At 40.9% G+C, this 24,622-nt stretch overlaps 1 protein-coding gene across 1 annotated transcript; it reads right to left on the bottom strand.

Moving 5' to 3' along the window:
- Window positions 1–20,370, bottom strand: polr3a (polymerase (RNA) III (DNA directed) polypeptide A). The gene is made up of 31 exons (XM_035612614.2): window positions 19,651–20,370; window positions 18,839–18,974; window positions 17,896–18,033; window positions 17,264–17,435; window positions 16,822–16,976; window positions 16,320–16,559; window positions 15,677–15,839; window positions 15,299–15,435; window positions 15,112–15,215; window positions 14,870–15,011; window positions 14,337–14,477; window positions 14,134–14,203; window positions 13,775–13,902; window positions 13,556–13,694; window positions 12,225–12,389; window positions 11,860–12,032; window positions 10,838–10,949; window positions 9,840–9,958; window positions 9,385–9,522; window positions 7,986–8,156; window positions 6,519–6,632; window positions 5,532–5,618; window positions 5,362–5,444; window positions 4,741–4,911; window positions 4,070–4,163; window positions 3,829–3,921; window positions 2,473–2,637; window positions 1,547–1,711; window positions 945–1,076; window positions 713–845; window positions 1–622 (listed from the first exon to the last, which is right to left on the bottom strand). The coding sequence occupies exons 1-31, from the start codon at window positions 19,692–19,694 to the stop codon at window positions 474–476; spliced, it is 4,173 nt and encodes a 1,390-aa protein (XP_035468507.2). The 5' UTR covers window positions 19,695–20,370; the 3' UTR covers window positions 1–473.
- Window positions 20,371–24,622: the final 4,252 nt, after the last annotated feature.

The raw sequence follows: 24,622 nt of genomic DNA, 5'->3' as shown, positions 1-24,622 counted from the left end.
TTGATGTATATTGATGTTTATATGAAAACAAATTCTTTTCTGTTCACACTGTTCAGTGACATTGCAATGAGATCATTATTATTGTAACAACAGAATAACGGAGGTGACAAAAGGTTTTAGAAATGTGTAAAAGGGCAGAAAAGCAGAAAGGAAAAAAGTGTTTAAAGCATCTTTAGTTTTCTGTGTACTTCGGATTTAAATTGAAACAATAAGCCATTCTTCTACCTCACGTGCAGAAAAAAATGTTCTTTGTCAAATGAAATGCAGCATTATCCCAGTCAACAAAAATGGCACGGATTGAAAGAGGACACCCGTTTTTCTGTTAAGCCCCAAAAAAGGACATCTGACACTGACATGGCAGGAACTTCTCTATTTGCTCCAAGAAGTTAATCTTGTAATAATCTGTGTACAGGCTCTGGAAAAAAAGAAAGAAAGAAACACTTCAAACATCCCTGTGGTTTCTTTCCTCGATGCTATGTGATAAGAGGTATATGGAAGTCTGCACTGTCAAAGAGGAGAGGCCTTTTGACAGGAGACGGTTCCTTGTCGGCCTTGTGTAGGAGCTTAAACAGTCCTGTTCCGATATTCATTGGAATCCCCATGATGATGCACTCAGACACACCTGAAACAGGAAGACAGTTAGAGTTCAGACCTCATTAAGACACTCAGAGTTAAAGGTCAATCTCATTAGCGAGAAGAAGCTTTTGTTTACCACAAACAGAGTCCTTTTGTCCGAAGTAGGCCGCATCGAAGAGATGATCGGCTGTTTTCTCGAAGGAGGCCAGCATGAGAACGCTCTCCTTCATTTTGGCCAAACCGAACCTGGTGATTCCCAGTATCTCCCCCTTTGTGGAGCGAAGACGAGTGTGAGCTCAAGCCAAACGTTTCTAAATAAACAAACAATACACACACACACACAACGAGGACATGTCAAGGTTTCGTACCTTATAGGACATGAGATCTGCAAGAAGCATGACGTGACGCCGGTCGATGCTCATTCCATGGTTCACCATGGTGTACTGAATCTCGTTGATGATTGTTGATCGAGCAGCCTCAATACCCAAGGTCTTCTCGACCTAGGGACGAAAAAAAGGTTGTTTGAGAAACGAGCACTAGCCCGGTACTTCATAAACCCCAAAAATTTGCATCCGTTCAGCCAAGGACATTTTATATCCTTCTTAGCACTCAGGTGTTGATATATATATGAACATGCAGCTCTCGCACTGCAGTTAAGAAGATAAAATCAACTGTCAAAAAGCTTAACTATAATTCAGGGTTCCACAAAGTTAGCTGCAATACAGTCATACCAGCATATGTAAAGCAGTATAAAATATTTGTATTAATATATCAGTTTTGACTGATTCTGATACTGATTATATGTAACAACAACTCCTAATGAATGAATGGATGAGCAAATGACAGAGTTCAAGTTAATACAAATTTTTGCTTCACTTGATACTAGCCCATTACAATAGTGCGTTTCACGTGGTGTAATCGGAAAAAACAATCTTCGCGCCACTGGCTTTAAATCTCCCTTGGCCGATACCTCGTATGTATTGTTTGAAGTGGTCCTGCTTCCATTCACTCCATGTGTTGCCATGACAGCCCTCAGGTTGTCCCCCTCCACCAGGAGTTTGTACTTGTTCTTGCCGGTCTGTTCGTCGATGTGGATGACAGCTCGGGAGACCTGTGGTATTCCTTGGACCACCACCTTCAAGTGACAAAGAGAAAAGACTTGAAACCAGCGATTGAGACCATAAACTCCTTAGGAAGATGTTTACTGATGTTATAAATCAAGGGAGAAGAAGAGTTTTTCCTCTCTTTTTCATACAGGCTTCAGGCACTGTATGATTTTGATTTTTCTGGTGGCTACGCCCATTTTCTATACATGTATACAGTCTATGGCCAAGCTACATGAGGACTGAGCCAATTCCGCAAGGCAATGATTATTTTGATTGTTTCCTTTCGAGTGGAGCACTTGGCTGTTGGCTGTTTCGAATCGTGCTCTAAAATAGAGTTATTAGTAGAAGTAGGTAAGACCACGGCTTAGGCATTCTGGCAAATAGAATTCTGATATTTATTTGTATTCCTGTGTGCTTTACATTTCCTTTATTTCTTTCTTTATATATATTTTTCCTGGATCAGTAGAGCCCTAAACCTAAACAAAGAGGGGACCATGCAGCAGAGAAAAACAGATTTACAGTCTCTCATTGTCACTGCACTTTTAAAAATATGAATGATGTATCAAAACAAAGATTGCAAGACAAGGAGTGGAAATAAAAACACACTCTCTCACACACACACACACCACACACACACCACACACCACACACACACACACACACACACACACACAAACACACACACACACAATCCAATATTTGTCAGATCATGAATCTTTTTAGGTGCATGTTTGAATTTTGTCTTTTAAACAACAATTATTTTTTTTTAACTGTCACACCAGACTCTCACCTTAGGAAGCTCCTCTTTTAATGACTGCAGCACATAGTACATGGAGCTTTTGCTGTTCTCTCGTGGGGAAACACACACCACTGCTTCGCCGTGCACAGCGATGTCTGCTGGTTTCACTCGCAGCTTAGACATGCAGATAGAGTAACGCACCGTTTCTGCATTTACCTGAAATATAAAAAAATTATATAAAAATTTAAATCCAACGCCAAGCTGCCATTGTTAGTCTTATCACCTAACACTTACTATATGTATTAGAATACATCTATGGTGTAACACTTCATTATCTACAGACGTTAAATGTGAGAGCACTCGGCTGTTGTTAAAGCTGCCATCCCGACCAGGTCTCCCCGGAAGAAGAGATATTGTATTTCAATTGCACCTTCCTGGTAAATTAAAGGATTCAAAAATCAAAATGACATGTAACCTTCATGTATTGTATTGCGTGGAGGAACAATGTCTATTATCGGTCAGTCTTCATCCTGTGAAGGTTTATTTGTAACCACTGGCAACCGAAGAAAGCAAACTGCGTTTCATTCTCGCCTCCACAGGAAAGTTCCTTTCACTCCTACAGTTAAGTGCGACTACGTAACTTGAGCTGGTGTCAAGTACAGGATGATGTCGTGGGCAATCGTTTTCCCTTCAGTTCCAAACATTTCTCAGCTATGTTGCTTTTAAAGGAACAGTTTGCCATTTTAGAAAACAAGCTTATCTGCATTGCATAATGACAGTTAGCCTGGCTTTTGCAAAGGTCACAAAATCTGCCAGACTCACAAAAACCACAAGATTTTCGTGAGGATTAAACAAATGTTTTTTTAACCTTCCGATAGAGCCAGGCTAGCAGTTTTTCTGTTTCTGATCTGTGCGCCAAGTTAAGCTAACCAGCTCCTGGTAATGGCTTCATATTTACTGAACTCCAGACAAGAAAGCAAAGGAGCGCATTTCCCCTAAGGTCGACCTGTTTCTTTAAATCAGACTCAAGTGACCTGACTGACAAGTATAACGGGACCACAGCTATAATGTAGTTTTACACCAACATGAAATGAGTCAGACCAAGTAAGGATGTTGCAGCAAACCTCCCGAGTGTTTTGATTTTCATATTCTTTATGATTACAACTTTTAGTTTGCGAGAGAAATAATGTACAATTCCCAGTTTCCAAAGTAAGATGATGTTGTTTAATATGATAAATGCATGATAATCACCATGTTAATTGCTTAAATTTGTTATTTCCAAAATATTATCATAACTAACACAAAATTACAGCGAAAACCATAAAAACTAAGACTAGGTGTGAATAGGGATGGATTTGAAAATTTCACACAGTGTCAGTAGAAACATAAGAAAGTAAGTCGTGATACCTCCAGTCGCAGCAGCCTTATTCTCTCCAGTGACAATTTGACCAGGATGAAACAGTCATCTGGCAGAAAAACCTCTTCAATGTACTCAGAAATCTGTAGAGGACAGAGAGACTTTAGCTTGATTACAGCTCACAATTTAAATTTATTCACATCTTTCATGAAGCCTCTATTGGAACCATTGCTGTCATTGAGTGCTTCTATTTTAAGGCACTTGTTTGCTGTTAAAGACGCATATGAATACCTCTCCCAGAAGAGTCTTCTCGATCCTCCCCTTCACTAGTCTGCCAAAGTCCGCATCATCTTCCACATCCAAATGAGCCGTGATTATAGGAGTGCTGAGTGGTGAGTAAAGGACTTTCAGTATAGTTCAAAACAAATCAGAGATGTTGTTACCTGTTTACATCCATGTGTGTCCAGACTTATAATATATGTAAGGGAGACATTGCATGAAATATGTAATGAGGTTACAGTGACCAACAAAACCTAATCAGTTCATCCTTGAGTGTAGTTGGTCGTATGTTACAAATTTGAAGAAATTCCCTTGAGGTGTAACAGAGACGTTCATAAGAGTTGGACGGAGGGACAGACAGAACTGAGAGAAAAACTGAAATTGTCTGTCACCGGCAACAAACATATCTGCGGCTCAGGAAATATCACCCTGCTAAATGAACTTCAGTATCTCCTCATGGCATGAGGACATGGACTCCGTAATAGACACCTCAGTGAAAGTGGCTGAGACCCCATGGAGCTCCAAAACACTTTTGGCGCACCAGAATAACCAGGAAGAAAACGTTCACAAGTACGTTCTTCCACCAGGCAGGCAGCGAACATTTCCAACGAATTTAATCTAAATCTCCTTTGCTGAAGTGACTGACGGAGCTAAAGGCACGTCTCTGTATTTACGAATCATACCTGATGTTTTTTGAGGCATTGATGATCTCTTTGATGCGTGGCACCCCCAGAGTGATATTCATGGATGCTACGCCAGCGAAGTGGAAGGTTTTCAGGGTCATCTGAGTCCCAGGCTCTCCAATGCTCTGGGCACACAGGGCGCCTACCGCCGACCCCGGCTCCATCTGGGCTCTATGTGAGCAAACACATGATGAGAAACGGTCTGTGAGTTAAGACCTACAAAAGAATCTGGGCTCATCCTTTTTAATTTACAGAAAAGTCTTATCATAAAGGAAAATTATGGTGATAATGATGAAAATCTGAATACCATTTACAGCGCCAACAAAGCAAACAGATTGTTTATAGGCAATGTCTTCCCTTTAAAAGCTACCGTTTTTGTTTTTTGAAAATGGGTAAAAAACTAAAACAATGAGCCTTTAGCTGAGATCTTCCCCACTATATTCTCTCATGGGATCACTCTGACATTTTCTGGAAATTTAAATAGGGAGCTGGCAGGAGCAGTTCTGGAAAATGTCCGGAGCAACATTTGCGTTTTCACATAAAGCACCTCCAGAAAAATTCAGGAAAATGTTAAGACTTTCAGTGCATGTATGAAAGCAGATTGAGACGTAATCCTTGTACCTCATGTATTTTTCTCTGCAGGTTTCAAGGAACTTCTCCAGCTGAGTGGGGGTAATGCGGTCCAGCTGATACAGAACTTTTGGCTGCAATACAAAGTCGAGAGGTAAGCCATTAAGTTTCACATATAGCTGAGCTTAAAGACACTAAGCACGTTAACTGTTGCCATCTACCTCGCTGGTGCCGTTGTCGTTGATGCCGTACTTGTCTCTGGTCTTCTTGATCCTTTCTGAGATGCTCTTAATGAATTTCCTTATCTCCTACAGTTGAGATGGAGAGAATATTTATCACGTCTGGTCCAAAGGCTTATTAGCATCTTTCAGGACAAACAATGAAATGTGTCCGAGCTAACACATGACACACTGTCATGCATTTGTTAGATACCACAGTAAAGCAGGTGAGATGTGGACAACGCAACCTCCCTTTAAAAAGTCTGCAGAATTTTACATATGAGCAGTAAGATGTCTGAGTGTCAGTGTAAGCAAACAGAAGCTGACTGTTTTATTGGAAAAAGACCAACAAGAATGAATTATTATTTCAGTAATTCACTGCTGACAAACCATTCTCATTTCGGTTAAAGCACAATCCAGCATGCTCAGTCACTGTACCTCCAAGTACTTCTCTGAGCCTGTGTCAGTTAACGCCTTCACAAAAGAGAAGGGAAGGGTTTACAGTTTACTGTATGTGCATTACCGCCAGCACCATAAATTGCATAAGGACATATGCATAAGGGTATTGTAGACACATTTTTGGTTTTCTTCTTTTCAAAGCACTTGTTGACAATTGAAAAAATAAATAAATAACAACACACAATATCGATGAAGCTTTCCACAACTCAAAACTTCATTTCTGTTTTTAAGCGGAATCTCTCAAAAACTTTCAGTGAGATTTTGTGCATCATTAGGCAGGGGGCCAGAGAAAAACTAATTTGTTTTTGGTGGATATCCGGGAAGAACATTCACACCTTGGGAATTGAGTATCCATGATTTAAACAGAAGTCAACAGAAGCATGTTTTGCTCCCTCCTAACACATTTCTACACCTACATTTCCGTAATGGAAACAAAAGGAACAATATTGAGAAGTTCAGAGCACTCCTGCTTTCCTTGGAACAATAAATAAAATGACATCCATAGATGGCTCTGTGCTGAGATGAGGCTACCTCCAAGAAGCTGTCTCTGCAGCACAAGAAGTCAGCTCTCTTCATGACGGCATCGGCGGTGAGGACCAGCTCATTTTGACTGAGTGCAGGCTCATCTGGACACGAGTAGACCGCCTGGGGGGGACACAGAAAGGATCAGGAGGAGATAAAGGGAAGCCAACGAGGCAGAAGCGCACTTCACGGGTCATCGGTTCCTGATAGCCTCATGTCATAGCATCTGAAGTTATTTGAACCACTGACTTGGTTGGTTTTCCAATTATATCCCTTTTGATCTCCATTTGTCAACAAACAAATCACTACATTTACTTGAACTATTTCATGTCATCAGATCAAGTGCACCTTCAATTGCAATTATGTCTGATATGTGCCATATGCCTTTCCCAATGAAAATATTAACATGCAAGTGTTTTCACTGACACTGAGAACAGACTGCTTATCGCAATGAAATTAAGAGAGAATACAGAAACGCCTGAGCTCCATCTATTCTTGTTCACGGTTATAACATCCTTACAGTTGATACTATATACATTTGTTTCTACAATCAAAAGCATAACTGAGAAGAATGTACAGATAAAAAATGCTTTCGGTGTTTGTCAGCGGATCATAATTGATTTTTCAGGGTTGGGTAGCAATGGATTACATGTAATAGGGATCATGTAATCAGATTACAAAAAATAAGTCCCGATAATCAGACCAGTTCACAATTGGGGGGGGGGGGGGGGGGGGGGGGGGGGGGGGGGGGGGGGGGATTGTATTATAGTTACATAGCCATGGATTAGAGTTCATATCATTATGATTGCATATTAAAATATTGAACTTTTAATTTTTTTTTACAGCAAATGTACTTGCGCCTATCTGCGCCTATGCAAGCGCTGGTTGGCGTTTTCCGTCTTAAATGAGATGTGATCAGGTGCACTGTTGGCATGTTGCTATCTTGAGACAGTGGAAAGCTAACCAACAAAAAATGAAATCAACAAAAACTTATTGTCAGAGTTATATCAAGGGATCAAGATAACAATAGGAGGCCTTCGTAGGTGGGTCCACATCGTCCGTACACACTTGTTTCACACATAGATGGTCTGATCACGTGCAAAGTGGAAACCCCCCCCCCAGGGAAAACCGTGCTAATAATTCTTGCTTATCTTCCAGCCAAACCTGCTGGGGAGATCGATTTCTAAATCTTGACTTACCTAGAGTAGGATTTCTAAGCCTGCACAAATGAAGGCAATATGGCTCCTAACTCTTAAACTAATCCACTTGTCCAGGAAGTGAATCAATGATTGGAACCACTTCTCCAGATTTTTTTTTTTTTATCAATAGACAACAGACTAAACAAAGGCATACCAACCACTAAATAGTGTGACCTGCGAGGACATGTCTGTGTGACTGTAGCCAAGGATGAATAAGAGAACTGAAAAAGAAAATGCCAAGCTGGTTCATAAATGTACCACTTCTGATTCAACTCACACGGATGTTGTCCAGGACCCTCTTAAACTCCAGCGGCTCATCCTTTCCCTCCATTGCAGCGGGGTCCAGACCATCACCGCCATAAATAAACTGGATGATGTCGCCGGTGGAGCTGCGCACTGTCAGGTCGTACTGCGAACACAAATCCTCCAGGGATTTCACCAGTCGCCTCTGTCCGAACACAGGTAAGAACATAAAAGATATCAGAAAATACGACAATGTTCTATGTATAAAATACATCCGAGATGAAACTAACTGCTTTCAAAATGTTCTACTTTCAGACTTTTTCATATTCAACATCCATTCATTTCCATGTAATGCTGAAATGATTTTAAACGTTAATATATGTTAAATAATCTATCATGCAAAAATGCCGAATATTCAACAAATCCAGTTTAAGTTGTATGGATTTTCTGTGTTTTCTCTTCTGATTTAAATTGAATCTCTTTTGGTTGTTGACTGTTGTTTGATAGATTTTCTGTTTCATAAGTAAATGACACATGAAAGAAAAAAACGAATGCTACTGATGGTGTGAAATTTGACGGTTATCATACCATAAACATTTTCTAATTACCGGTTTTATAAAAACAATAAAACGAACAGAGAATCTCACCCGCGCATGCAGTTTGATTTATTAATTTCTAAAGAGATATTAGTTTTTTGATTAGCCTGCATCTTTTCCCACTCCCATATCTTTTGTTCAAATGGGAGGTGAAAAGGTTTGCTATTTATTTTCAAATGGGGGACTTTTTACACATATTTCCCCCAAAAACGTTTGTTTGACCAAAACCTAAAAAACACCTCTGTTAATTATTAGTTAATTAATTAATTTAAGAGTCATTGTAACTGATACTGAATAAAAAATGTTTTTAAAATGATAATAATAATAATGATAATGATAATAATAATAATAATAATAATAATAATAATGGTGAAATACTGTATACTGTAATATTTGCTGAAACAGTTATCACACCGTGAAAATATCATACCTTTTCAACCCTAATGTATATTTACACACATACATACATTTTAAGGCCCTTCTCGACAAGGTTGCCACATTTCCACAAAGGTTCCACGGCTAAGAGAAACACTGTATGTGACCCTCTCCATATGCAACCAATTAGAGATTTCTTGCTTAAAAGAAGGCATGTCACCATTTTTCCAAAGGCTTAAAATATTCCTTTGCGCAATAACCATGTCTTACTTTTATGTAAGACATGGTTATTTTTTTTTTCCTGAAGAAACGTTAGCTAAGGGGGAAAGTGATGACGGAATATTTGAAACTTATGGATAAATGTGACAGAGTAGTTACTACCTTACACATTTTCTTTTATAAAAAAACGATGCATAAATGCACACCACATTCAACTGGAGTGGACCACATGCCTCACTGTACCTGCATGTATCCCGTCTCTGCAGTTTTCACAGCTGTGTCCACCAGACCCTCTCGACCAGCCATAGTGTGGAAGAAGAATTCGGTCGGTGTCAGGCCAGAATAGAAGCTGTCAGCCACAAAGCCTTTAGCAGCAGGCAACTGTGGAAAAAATCATCAATAAGCAATGTCTCACTTAAATGTTATCATCCCATTTATGTTATTCTTCTTTATTAGAGGAATCTTGATCCTTGGGTAAATAGAGATATGAACAGCGACAAAGCAGTAATATGCACTGATGCTTTTTGATATCGCTAATCAAAAGGCGACATATTGTGGAACTATTGAAAATAATCTGTAAGTGTACTTCAGACCTGAAAAGTTAATGGGAGACCGGGATGTATCACGCGGTTTCTTTCAAAACGAGCACGGCATGCAAGCATCCTTTTGAGGAATACAACTAATAAACTGGATTTCACCTTTGAGTGCTTTTCAAAATGAGGCAGGGAGCGATTCTCAAAACCATCAGGTACCCGAGAGCCACTTATTGCCTGCTGTCCCACACAGGCGATCATCTGAGAGATATTAATGAAGGATCCTGCTCGAACAAAGAGGAAACATGAAGAGGTAAGACACGAATAATAGCGAAAATACAACAGACAGATCATGCCCAGGTTACCACTTTATAAAGTCGAAATGCCGAGATTTATTATCTTCTTCTTTTTGTTGCGTTTCAAGAATAAAATTGAAATGGCTCCTCTGGTTCATTAAATCCAGTTAGAGGAGCGGCTGAGAGCTGTTCGAGCTGCGAGTTACATCTTTCTAAAACAATCTCATCAAGGTCCTAACATTGATCATCACACTGAGTTTATGTGCTGAAAGATAAGGAATGTCCTTGTTACTAAAATTTATTCTAAAGTACCATTTCACCAAATTATCTACAGATGGCCTTTTGCTCTTTTTTCCTCCAAATGCAAAGTGGAGAAAAAATATCTTCTCATGTAGTTGTCTTATACGTACGTTGCCATAATACTCCTCTTCTAATTTCTCTTCTAATTTCTAACCAACAGACTAGAGAGCATGTGAGTAATTACAGGTCATAATGAAGGGTCACTCTGACAGAACTGTGATCCCTCAGCAGTATTTACAGTAAGACTTTTAATTGTATCTCATTACACTAACCTATGTCCAGGGCCCGTGAAAACATTAGACCTGACATGATAATATACTGACCAATAAAAAAAAAAAGGGGGGGGGGTGCGTGCATATTATCAAGTGGCTGGGTCATTTCTTTGTGTTGTGCAGGTTGCAAGGTCTGTTTCAAAGGACATTCTTAAAATGTTAATCTTTGGATCTTTTGAGGCTAATTTTTGGCCTCTGCATTCAGAGAGGACAACAAAACACGCTTTTATCTCAGAATATATGGAAACTGATTAACATTTTATCTTTAATCAAGTTTCCTTTCCAGCTCACTAACCTTTCGAGCCACAAAGAGCCATGATCAGAGGGCTGTTGCTCTTGTCGAGCTCCCTGAGGCAGGCGCTGCCAGCTCGGTCTCTGATGACGGACAGCTCTCTCAAAATGAGCGCCTATTGACGAACACAGAAAAGAAAACCATCTCGGGGATGACACAAACTGTCAAAAGGCTTTTGCTGATTTTTGCTGACAAGCGACCTCTTCTTCTTCAATACCCCATTAATGCTCTCACATTTTTAACTTTTTGTTCACAACAATAATCACTTTAAATCTCAAGGTTGAGTGGTAAAAGAGGGCAAAACAAAACCATTTCCCATTGAATTTTTCTCCTGGAGACTAATCGCAGGAAGATTTAGATGTTGTATTCTCCACTTCTACCTTCTTTTTCAGTTTCATGAAACAGGCTTTGGGAAAAATGAAGTTAACGTCTTTGTCCAGACTCAAGAGTACTGTATGGTAATTATATCCTTCACCGGCAGATTTCAGGATTTCATAGAATTTGATTTCTTTGAATCCACAATTTCTTCTGTGCTGATGAAGTACAGCATTTTATTAAAAGAACAACTGAAGGTTAAATGTCTCTTCACTTGTTGGTAAAGAAGCTTAACTTTTAAGAGAGTCTGGTTTTAGAAAGAGCAGAAAGCTAATGAAGTGAAACTAGAGTTTATTTGCTAATTATAACAGCTTTCTAGGCATCTATCAAAATTTTCTTATGTAATTTCACAGCATAATTGCACAGTTGGTTTTGTTTACATCCATATCGATAGCCAATACTTTATAAATGACAATCAGTTTTGCAAAATATTCCTATTGTTTGTTAATCAAAGAATTGTGAAAAAGAATCTTTTGCAATTGAAAAATCACTTTTTCAAGGATCTTACCAGTAGTGTGAAATTTCAGTGAATTGTTTAGGGGTGGGAAAGGTAAGCTGAAAGTAAAGATATCGAATAATATCAAATGTGGTGTAGTGCGCAGGGGATGTAATAACTGTAAATTGTGTATGTATGAACAGGTCAGACCTACCTCCAGCGTCTCCTCTGCCGTGCAGCCCGGCTGCTGCTGCAACTTGCCCGTCTTCAAAGCTTCAATATATTCGTCACACTTCTTGTAACCGTCATCCAGCAGGTCCCGTTTGGCATTCAGCAGACCCTGGCCCGGTGTCACGTCACCAATTCCAATAGAAAAGCCCCGGTTGGCTGAAAGATTGGGGTTTGGGACGGGAAGGGAAAGGAAAAGAAAAGAACAGAAAGGAGAAGATAAGTAAAATTACTATCACTCTAGTACCTACAACAGATTGACACCGATTTATAGCAAATTTCTAGGTCTTTTTCTGCAGAGAATGACAGGTGAGTCAATTTTCAGGGAATATGTTGTTAAAGACTACCTACAGAGATACACCGGAGCGAGTCTTGCCAGACGAGACATGGCATTGGCAGCCTCCAGTTGTCCCCAGTCTCTCAGCAGAATATAGAAGATGTTGTTCTTGGAGCCGGATCCCAAGGTGCCTTTGTCCATGGTGCCACACATCAGCTCACTGTTGTGGATCACCACGACTGGGAAGGTGACAAGAATTGATGTCATTCGGTCGCATTATATGTAGAGCCTGACCGATTTATCGGTTTGCCGGTAATAACGGCCGTTATTAGCCTTTCACAGACGTATCGGTATCAGCCAATATGTTTAGGGCCCGACCGATATATTGTTCTGGCTCTAACATGTGTATTTATGTTTACATTTTACGTAAAATAAATGATGTTTATTTTCTTAATTCAAATTCAATTTGGTTGTATTTGTGTTTTTCATTTATTTATTTATAGTTATTTACAATAAAGTTTATGGTTAAACTAAAATATATATCAATAACATTTCTTTGTCATAGAGGTTTGATAACAAAATCTTAGGAATCATTGACAGATTAAAATATACATATATCGGGCGATGTATCAAAAATCTTGTACTCCCTAATACTGACATCGGCATTGGCCCCCAAAAATCCATATCGATCGGGCTCTAATTATAATAAAAACACAACAAAGACAAACTACAATTACCTCCTCAAGGTTGTTTACCTCTGCCAACTACCTCAGATAATGTGGATAATTAGATTTTTTTTTAAACTTCACAATAGTCACCACACATTTGTTTTTTCATAGCTTTTTAATAATTTAAGATATTCAGTCCGACTGCCGAGTTTATGAGTGCGGAGTTGTGGTGTGTGCGGGTGGTGGGTGTACAGATGGTGCTGCAAGGACGCTACAAATTCCAGAATGTGTGTGCTTAACACAGACTAACACAGACAAACCCACCCACCCCCCGACACCCCCCCCCCCCCCCCCCCCCCCCCCCCCCCCACACACACACACACACACACACACACACACACACACACACACACACACACACACACACACACACACACACACACACACACACACACACACACACACACACACACACACACACACACACACACACACACACACACACACACACACACACACACACAATCTGGCAGCACAGCATGTTATGATTTTTGACATGCAGTAAATGAGCCTTGACTGTGTTTCTACAGCTGTATTTGGGTTTCTATTGTTAAGAAAAGGACATCAATCCCAATAAAGATACCAGAAAATAAAATTTCTCCACAACGTGGTACGACATTTTGTTTTATAAACCTAGTGGACATTTTACTAAAAAATAAAATAAATAAAAACCTCACATGAGTCATTGTGACAAAGATCCTCTCCCTTGCCACAGTACTGTTTGCCCTTGGTCCGCAGGTTGGCCTTGACTGGACAATCCTTACTTGGCTTTAGAATGAGGCTGAAGATCTGTTTGCCTGTCCACAGAGCCATTGGCTAATGGACACAGAGAAAAGGATTAGTGGCAGGTCACAAATATAAAGTTATTCAAGGAAGAGCTCACCAGAGTGGCGTACCTTTATTATGGCCGGGTGCGGGAGTGAGACCCTGACTTTTTCGTCTTTGCCCACCAGGATCGACGCCACGATCTGACAGGCCTTTGATTTGTCAAAGAAGGTGTCCTTGAGCGTCAAGAGGTAGGCACCTAGGGGTAAAGATTAAATACGCTATAAAATTAATGGAAACAGATACAGTCGATTTTTTGTACTCATCCATCAGGTAGAAAATAATAATTTGGCATTAGAGCCCTCCACATTTAACAAGGTGTATGCTTTTCCAGAAACACGTTTTCATCAAGTTTCCTTTTCATCAATGCTGCAACGCACCATCATACAAAAGAGCGCCATGATTGGCGGCCACATGTTGCTACACTGACCTGTCAGAAAGTCCTGAATAGCAGCAATCAGAGGCTCGCCGTTTCTTGGAGTAACGAGATTAGCTTTTGTCTGGAAAAAAAAAAGATCATTTGTGTCAAGCTGCAGTCAATTTCCTCCGAACAATACAGTTCCCACTGCTGAAAATGAACTATGACAGGTGCTTTTATACTGTATGTTTCATGTGTGTTGTTATGATGTATACCCCCATCAGGACCAGTGCCTCAGCTTTGGCTTCCTCAGTCTGGGGTAGATGGAGGTTCATTTCGTCACCGTCAAAGTCGGCGTTGTACGGGGTGCACACGCACTCGTTGAACCGAAACGTCCTGTGAGGTTTTACTCTGGCCTGTATTTTGGGGGAAGAGTAGAAATTGATATTAGATGTAAGGAAGCAACTAGAAAAAGACTACAAGAACGGGATGAATATCAAGCTAAAACTATGTTTTAAATGTTTTTAAAGAGTTGCACTACTTCCAGAACAGTTAACTCTGTAACACCAACTCATATAGTTGTCAGTTTTAGGCCTAGTGCTCAACGTTGGTGTATAAGCAGAGTGTTTCAACCTCTCCTGTTTTCTTAGCTTCACTGTTCAAACAACACATTTTCAACACATTTTCTGTACACAGAAAATTTAATTTGCACGCCTTTTGACCTTTCTTACAAGGTTGTCTGTTTCGCAACAAACCAGAAAAAAATCACAAAGTCAATTTGAAGCAGTTCTTCAAAATACAAACTCACAATGTGGGCCATGATGCTGAGTTTGTGCAAAGAGGGCTGTCGATTGAAGAGGACAATGTCTCCATCAATTAAGTGCCTTTCAACCACATCGCCAAACCTCAGCTCCTGGGCAATTTTGTCACGATTTCCGTATTTCAAAAACCTGACAGACAGAAAGAGAGACAGAGAGGATGCATCTTTGGTGGTGATCCACATAAGGCAAACACTGGTTTTAATTTAGCCCCAGAAGCAGCCAGGCTCACCTTTTCATCTGTGTGGAACGATTCTGGATGAAGTTGGCTCCAGGGTGGACTTCAGGACCATTGCGAACAAGTTTTCTCAATAGCTCCAGATTGGCTTTGTTCACCTATGACAAAGCACCAAACTTAGACAACTGGCATGGAGGTGTTTGTTTAGTGTATTTGATGTAGCCACAGAGCAGGGCCTTACCTTCTCTGGATACGTCAGGATTTTGGCCACGTGTACTGGAACAGCCACTTCATCAATCCTCAGATTTGGGTCAGGAGAAATGACAGTTCTGCCAGAGAAGTCAACTCTTTTCCCAGAGAGGTTTCCTCTGAATCGACCTGAGTTATCACAGTAAATAAATCAGCAAGTCTACAGTTCAAGTACAAAATATATTAAATGCCAATAGGCAGGGTAATCAATTTGATTCACTGCTAACACAGGCTGGCAAAATTTCAGACAATATTGTTTAACTGCAAACATAAAAATATATATTTCCCTGTCTCCCATGCAGTACATGACTGTCTAAAAAAAACACATTTAAATATTCGTAAATAATTAGATATCAAATAAACACTATACCTTGCTTCCCCTTGAGTCTCTGCACAAAGCCTCTGGTCCATTTCTTAGGTGCCATGTTGAGGGGGATGCCAGAAAGCTCGCTGTTGATGTAAAGTGCACACTGCAGCTGGAGGAAATCCCAGTCCTCCATGATCATCTGAGTCTTAGCCCCCGTCATTCGATGCTGGATGATAAAACGGTTCGTCAATATGATGTCATTATGAAAAATCACATCTGAGAACTGCAGTTAAGACACAGTAAGGCTGACAGTGAATGTTCAGCTCAAGGCCTCAACAAAATAGTCATCAAATTATAAACCAAGTGCAGCATTTTTGTTGCTTGAATTGTTCTTCAGGCAACTCTAGAAACAAATTACTAGAATGTAGGAAAGAGATTTAATTTATTGTTCTCAGTGTTTTCTCTCTGGCTTTTCAGTTACAGAGTTGTATGCTGAGTAAAATATGATTGATTCTAGTCGGAGGCTGCTGTGTTTTTCTTTGCTAAAGGCTGGTGATATCAGTAGCTCATGGCCGGCTGAACCAGAGCACCTCACCATTTTTAAATGAGTTCCATCTTTCCGTAAATTCGCTGCTTTCAAACTTATGGCCAGAGTCTTCTACTTACACTGTAAAATTAGAAGCCATTGTCAGTGACAGCTACCAACCTTTTTGATGACATCGTTGAGGAAGATTATCTCCGTGAGCTTCATGGTGAGGTCATCCTCGTTGGTCCCCGACTTCAGGTCACTGACCACAGAGGGTCGTATGCAGAGAGGAGGCACCAGGAGGCGGGTGAGGATGAGGTCCGCAGGTTTCCCTGAATCTGGATTCATCAAGAGCAGGTGAATGTCTTCTTGGGGAATCCTCTTGAACAGGTTTTGCACCACCAGAGGGTTCAGGTTTTCCTAGAAAACGGCAAAATAAAGGGTTGTGTAGCACTTCAGCTCAGGGCTAAATCGTGTTAGTTTTTAATCATAATAATAATAATACTTTTTTCCTTAATTACATGAGGAAATGTGTCAGTGAACCAATACATGAGAATCTGACCAATCACTCAAAGCAAAGTCAAAACATTTATTTAGTTTGTGAGCACAATTTTTTTTTAGGTTTAATACCTTCTAGGAAGTAACATTATTTGACACCAACTGCAGAGTGAGAAAATTTCACCTGAGCTCTGGTCAGCAGGGGCTCCATCACTTTGTTGTGCTCAATGGCGATATCAAAGGACTGCAGGAATTCTGACACAAAAGGATCCACCACCTTCTTGGTTGTTTTATACTTCTCATGGATGATTTTGAGCAGGCCACACTTTTTCACAGGTCCTTGACAGTAAAAGGAGACATAGAAATCAGTTTTTAATTTTATTACATCAGCATTGTGGTTTTTTTTTTTTATTGTTATGGCATAGTACTTTTATCTTATCTTATTTACCTTCTATTCTACTTTATTATATTATGATATTTTCTCCTGCGCTGCTAAACTTGTGTGCTAGAGTGTCGATTTTGAAAATCCCCTACGGGGGATCAATAAAGGTACATCTTATCATGACCTCAACAAAAAGTCAGTGTCAAGAGAGAAAATAATCAGCAGTGAAAATGTCTTTTCTCACCATTAAAAGCGCTACAGTTCAGACAGATTGTTCTTTTGCGGCATTTATCGGAGATCTTCTTCTTCAGGCCTCGTTTCTGGAGATAGGCCAGGTTCGGCCGTTTCAAATGATCAGTGAACTGCAGTTTCTCCTCTTTCGTCAACATTATGCTCGAACATGTCTTGCAAATCATCTGCACGCATGAAAATAAATATGACATTAGGAAGAGGAAACTGGATCAATGTCTAACACAAATACTTTAATTGATAAAAGATGACAATTATTGAAGTATGCACTGTTTTGTGATAGAAATATAGAGATAATAATGAAAAGAGAGGAATTTACTACATTACTAATTCTGCCTCTTCTAATTTTGATACTCTAGTGACACCTACAGGAAAGACTACATTACCTGTTGCTGCATTCAAGCTGGAGTTACATGAGTGTTACATGAGCCTGATTGATGACTGACGGTTGATCTCTATATTCATTATGTTGAAACCATATGCTAATTTACTAGCATATGGATTAAATCACCAAATAAATAATTTTGAAATATACAGTGTACCTTGTCATTGTTTACCGGTCTACCTTTTAAATGTTGAATGAATGAATTAATAAATACATTTATGGCAAGTGTTATTTGAACTTGCCTGTAAGATTCCTATGATGGCTTTGAAATATCCAACATGAAAACATGGCAGCTCCAGATCCAGGTAGCCATAATGTCCCAAACAATCCGCCAGATTCTTCCCGCAAGTCAGACATGGTCGGTCTTTCTCACTGGTACCCTGCAGGAGAGACATGGCAAATGATGGAGGGTGAATTTTTTCCCCTTAATATCAAGTAAGTAGAGTGTATTTAGTATAGCACCTTTCACAAAGTAAAGTCATAAAGTGCTTTACCAATCTATGATTGTTAAAGATTTAACATTTAAAAAAAACAAGTTTGAATAAATTAGTTTTCATCAGTTTTCTTTATAGCATCAACAGAGACCACAGATCGTATGTCTACAATGATCAGTTTGGATGCATTGATGTATGACTAGTGACATAAATTCGATTTACTCACCCTAAAAAAGTCTCAAAAAGAAAAAAAACTAAACTATAAGACTGTATAAGACTAATAAACTAACTCCATAATATTGTTGCATCGTGTACTTGTTATGTCGGAGCAGAGATTAAGTGTAGAAGTACTCCAGACAATTTAGGAACCACAATATGTTTGATTATGTGAATACAATAAACAAGGAGAAACATAATGGGACGTGAAAGTGAGTGAGTGAGTGAGTGAGTGAGTGAGTGAGTGAGTGTGTGTGTGTGTTAGTGAGTGAGTGAGTGAGTGAGTGAGTGAGTGAGTGAGTGAGTGTGTTAGTGAGTGAGTGAGTGAGTGAGTGAGTGAGTGAGTGAGTGAGTGAGTGAGTGAGTGAGTGAGTGTGTGTGTGTGTGTGTGTGTGTGTGTGTGTGTGTGAGTGAGTGAGTGAGTGAGTGAGTGAGTGAGTGAGTGAGTGAGTGAATGAGTGTGTGTGTGTGTGTGTGTGTGTGTGTGTGTGTGTGTGTGTGTTTGTGTGTGTGTTTGTGTGTGTGTGTGTCGTACCATACGGTGGTCCAGCACTCCGTAGGGCAGTGGAGTGCGTTTGGTGTCTTGGCTGTACAGGTTTTTACTGACCACCTGGATGTGAGCCTGCTGGCGCATCTGCTCAGCGGACTTCATCCCAAAGCAGATGTGGCTTCTGTCAACGAACACAAAGAGTGACGCGAAGGAAATCACAAGAGTCAGGTTACTTTGTTTGTCCCCATAGGCAGCTTTGGTTTGCAGTCCGGGAAAGAGGCGTCTTTCGACATCTCACAGACAGCACAGCCAAGACATGACGAAAAACAATAATACATGAGAATAAAACATTATCAAAACTGAAATAAGAGTGGATTGAAGGTTCCCCAGGGTTGCACAAATCAAGCAGGACTTAAAATACATAATAAATAGCAAAAAAGAACACAGGACCTAACAACCAATACCAGAGCATATATGATATAGTGAGTTAATATCTCAAAATGACAACAACCGGGTAACAGCAGCACAGAATCTCTTGTATTTTCCACATGCAACCAAATGATAAGTACAAATGAAATGTACAGGAAACTGGTGCCAACTCTTAAAAAAAAAATCTGCTTTTATTGACTTTGACTGACTTTCTCTGCACACATGCGCATACATGAGCTAAAGTTAAGTAACGTGTCAGAAGGTGTCAATGTTAACTGCTGACCGACTTAGCAGTCGTGTAGTGCTGCTTTGATCCCCTGTGCTCTTCAATATTAACGAATCAATCAACTTGTGAATATTCGCCACATTGCAAACTTGAGTGACAGTGGCTAGCCGGCGAGCTAACACGCTAGCAGCGTTATACTCACATTTTCTTGGCCACATCCGTCTCTCTGAACTGCTCCTTCACCATTTTGGCAGCTTCGCCCCAAACAAATATGAAGAGAAACGTATGCAACTCGTGGTTTGCTCTCAATTCAGCGGGCTAACGCGTTACGTGTCCCCAGCACGCTGTCACTTGGTTCCCCCATGTTGTGGACAAGCTAGCAGCGGCAGCGACACACGCACTGTGATGATAGCATGTGTAGCGCTGCCTTCAGGGTTCGTCGGAAATCCGCCGATCTTACTTGACTTCATTTTGGACGAGTGAAACATAGAAAAAAATAAATCCACTTCAACCTGCTGTGACGAAAAGTATGTATGCGGACGTATTGGAAAGACAAATAGCATTAATTTTATTTTGTCGTCTATTTCCTCTTACTTTCATCTAAGGTATACCCAAAATGGGCTGTATATCAGACGCACGACATTTTCGTAAAGTACTTGAAGGCAGCAAAAGTCCGTATCCAACCAACAGCAGCAGGAAAGAGACGTCACGGGAGCACGAGGACAATCAGTGTGAAGTGAGTGCTGACATCTAGTGGCCAAAGTCTGTCATCTCTCTTGAGGAGTTTGGCCTGAAAGGTGAAAGTGTCTTCATGCACAACGAGAGATGACTGAAATGTTCCCAACTAAAATATGTTTATGAAAAGTTGTTTATGTATTTAACACTCAAATGGGACAGTTTTTGAGTTCCTTAATAACTTAAAGGAAGAGTTTGACATCTCTGGAAACTTTTTATGAGCAGCATATTATGACGGGGCTGATTTGAACTCTTATGTCTGCAGTGGTGGCAGAGCTGCTCAGGTCTTTAACCAGTAAAAGTATCAATAACCTACATTTTTTTACTTTTACTTTTTTGGAGAGAAAAAAAGAGATATACTTATTTTGAGTTTTTCAGAAAAAATTATAAAGTTAAGAGGATAAAGGAAATTTAGAGGGAAACAGGTCTTTTTGAGGAAGATAATAACAACGTTAGCTATCTGAAATGTGATAAGATTTCACAACAAGACACATCTCTTCCAGGCTGGGTTGTAAGCCTCATACAATGGGTACTAATGGCTACAATACTTAATCAACTTATCATGTGTTGTTTAACTGTAACATCTTGGCTGTCAGCTACAGTGGAGTAAAAAGTACAATATTTCTGTTGAAGAATGGAAGTATAAACATGATTAAAATGGAATTATAGTAGAAGTGCCTCAAAATTGTACAAAGGTATATACTGGAGTAGTAAATAAAAAGAGAGCAGGCTGCAGTGACAGAATCTTGTTGCCTGAGGTTTCAATCTGTAGTATGGCCTCAAGATGGCAGCAAATGAATTCCCCACAGCTGGAAATGAAGAGATGGAGGAGGTGCACAGAGTAAACAAACCTTGCTGTTGTACCTGTGTTGTGTGATTCATCGGCATGGAAGCGTTGATGACTTCCTTGATGACTTCCTGATGAGGATTTCCTTTCCACACCGTGCTCGAGCTGATTAATTGTTCTGGCAACTTACAGGCTCAAACAGTGAAAATTGCCCGGCTGATTCAGGTTTTCCATTTTCTAATTCTGTTGCCACTCGGAACCAAGAAGGCCTTCTAATTAAACCTCTTAAACGGTGTTCAACGTGGTCTCGGCTCCGTAAACCCGCCTCTCAGGAGGCGGCGTGTCCCCTTAGAGCCTGGTCTCTCTAATTCTTTACAACCGGGGACAAAGGACTCAAGGATATGAAGATGTTTCAGTCTGTGCAAATACACTGTATGTAAAACAGCATAGGAAATGATCCTTGAGGGACTGATGCTAACAGTGTTTTCCAGCATGAGAGGCAGCTCGGTGGTCTTCACTTAAAATGCCTTTTGAGCATCTCTGTGTACAAAACTGTACACAGAGATGCCAATGGGCTCATAAGCAAACACACACACACACACACACACACACACACACACACACACACACACACACACTCACACAAGTAAGTGGTTATCTGACACAGCTCAGATTGAGGAAAAGATGGTCTCTCCCTCAGGGCTGTTTTTCTTTGTTTGTTTGTTTGTGTGTCTGTTTTAGGTTTAAACCAATTCTCCAAGATGAATTATGTGAAATTCATGGGGGAAGGGATCCCTGTTGCTCATTTGCATGTGCTGAATCCCTCAGGGTATGTGATGAGCAGCTAAAGCCCTTTGCTAATTTTCCCTCGAATCTGGCGACTAATCAATAATACTGATTGATAGTTGCAGCGATATCCAGAGGATTTTTTATTTGAATTGACAAATCATTTAGCCTGTTAAGCGAGAAAATGTGGAATAATGCCCATCATGTGTTCCCACAGACCCACATGATGTCTTCATCTCTGTTTACACTACAAAGTGGGGGATTTAATGGAACAGAGAAAAGTAACCAATCCTCACACAAGTGGGAACAAGTGAATTATGTTTTTTCCGCCTGATTAATGACTCAATTAATCAATTGTCAAAATAATTGTTCTGTTAATTGACTTTTTTCAAGTGCTACCCTGCAGTTTAAATAAATAATAGACTGTAAAACCCCCCAGATTTCAGACAAGTGCTTCGTCTTTTCTTTTCCCCATGCGTGTGAACAGTGTGGGCGCAGCCGCGTGTTTACTCATCATACCGTTTACATGCAAAACGTATTTGTGGATCAATGTGACCGCCATCTTTGTGTAATTAACATGAGTAATTACTGTGCTTAATTTACAGAGCCACCCAAGGTTCATAATGGGGCTGCAAAACATTGACCCATGACAATTGATTGATCCCTCCCTCCTTTAAAACCATGCCCCTGCTAATGACTAAGTAATGAGCAGATAGTGTGGAGCTAGGGTGGCTAATACAGCTTTCACTCTCCACACACAGATTGGCTGGTCCCTCTATGTGCAGCCCCCCCCCCCCCCTCCTCCTCCTCTTACCATGTTTTCTGCAATGGTGTCAGCTCCTTGCTTAGAGGCCCCTCTCCCTCTCGCTCTGTGTGTGTGTGCGTGTGTGCGTGCGTGCGTGCGTGTGTGTGTGTGTGTGTGTGTGTGTGTGTGTGCGTGCGTGCGTGCGTGTGTGTGTGTGTGCGTGCGTGCATGTTGTGCACACTGCTTGATAATCAGCCACACAGACTCGCCTTTGGTGGCTAGAGACTGATTCAATATTCCACTGGGTAATTTATGCAGAACTAATTCTCTACAGGAATGGAAGGGCTTGGAGGAAGGCAGAACGAGAGAGAGAGAGAGAGGGAGCGGGGAGAAGTGGGGAGAGGAAGAAATCTGTGGTGAAATAATTATCCCCGGTGTCACTGTGGCAACATTCTGTGAAGTTGATGTCAATAAAATATTGAGCTACACAATCCATTTCAATTTCACCTCAAAAAGATGCCGCAGAGGGTCGGGCGGCCGCAGGAATTAGGAGCACTGTGCGTTTGGGGGGAGGGGGGGGGGGGGGGGGGGAAGCATGCAAGACACACACACGCACACACGTCCATTAAAGCACACAGCGAGGCGGTGGCTGGCGACGTGTGCTGCTTACAGACCGACAGGGAAGCACATCATCGCCTGTAGTCATTTAACTTGTCAAAACAGCAGGGCTCTGTGTCTCCTCATATTTGGATTTAGTAGGTTTGAATTACTGGGGGATAAAGCAAAAGAGGATGAGATGAAAAATCAAATGAGCGGAGCTTCCCAGGAGACCCATTGGGAGCACAGTATAGATTATGGTCATTTGCGACAGAGGGGTTGGTAATAAAAGCCCTGAGTCAGAGAGTGCATTTATGTGTATGTGTATAAACTGTATGTAACGGAGATGGAGATGGGCTTCGATGTATTCTTCTCACTTCCCGTATTGATCAGCTCAATGCACGGGGAGATGTATACCAGTAATGTTTGATCTCTGAGCTCCATCCTTGGATGAAATCACACATTCACACCAAACACCAAAGGGGAGACACAGATCAGATTTGCAGATCATTTTATACATGGAGATTGGTCCTGTTGTCAACGGTGCATGAAAACAAACGTATAATGGCCCAAGTGGCTCCAGAGGAGCTTTGTAAAATACCAAGTGGCCACCCACCATGATGTCACACTTGGTTTGTGAATCGCCGGAAACAGGGTCTCATCCACCTACACCTGTAACCTGCACTTATTGGACCAACAGTTTCAGCTCATACGCATAATAATGGGCCATAGTCGTTGGTTCAGGACCACCGAGACCACAGGAGACGAGAGGCTTAATTGCACGACATTGCCTCTTTAAAACAAAGAAAAACAATGAAGAAGATACAGTTCTACTAATCCCTTGTCCATTTCGAGTGTGCAGTACATGTGTAGGAGTTGCAAATGTGCATCACTGTGTGGGTATAAAAATGTGGAAGAAATCTGTGCAAAGGCCAGGAGTCCACATGCTGAAGAACGATGTTTTCGTTTCTTCTCCATCTCTCCGTGGACACCTCTGCACTCTCCTCCCAGACATTTCATTATTCTGCATCTTCGTCACTCTTATTAAAGCCATTCATCATAACTTGAGGCCAGTGCCCGTCGATGTGGTGGAATACATACATGTCAAAACATTAGCTACGCGCGGGGAACTGCGCTCTGTCCTGCACTCAGGAGAGCCATGTGCAAAATGAATAATTTATCCAAACGAATTATAATAACAGCGTCTCCTCACCGGGGCTTTTGTCTGAGTGAGATTCCTGCTCACATTTCCTTGATACGGTCGGCCTTGCACAAACTAGATACCTCTCTGGACAGATTTGCATAGAAACACCCAGCAATGTGGTGAAAAGGGAGCAATTAGGATTCATGACGGCGCCTCCCCTCTGGATGCTCTGCTGCCATGAGAGACGGCAGCAGCTGATTGAAATGGAGGAGCATGGACTTGTTCATGCGCCTCTGTCTGACTCCAGCCTCCGGGTCCTCTCTCCCTCCATCATCAACCTTTTCATTGTCGTCCGCCTCCAAAGCACAGATTAGCAGTGG

The sequence above is a fragment of the Scophthalmus maximus genome, chromosome 16 (genome assembly GCF_022379125.1).
Source record: "Scophthalmus maximus strain ysfricsl-2021 chromosome 16, ASM2237912v1, whole genome shotgun sequence".
In the NCBI taxonomy this organism is placed as follows: Eukaryota; Metazoa; Chordata; class Actinopteri; order Pleuronectiformes; family Scophthalmidae; genus Scophthalmus; species Scophthalmus maximus.
Note: the sequence above shows the minus strand (reverse complement) of the source record. Positions and strands in the feature narration are given on the sequence as shown.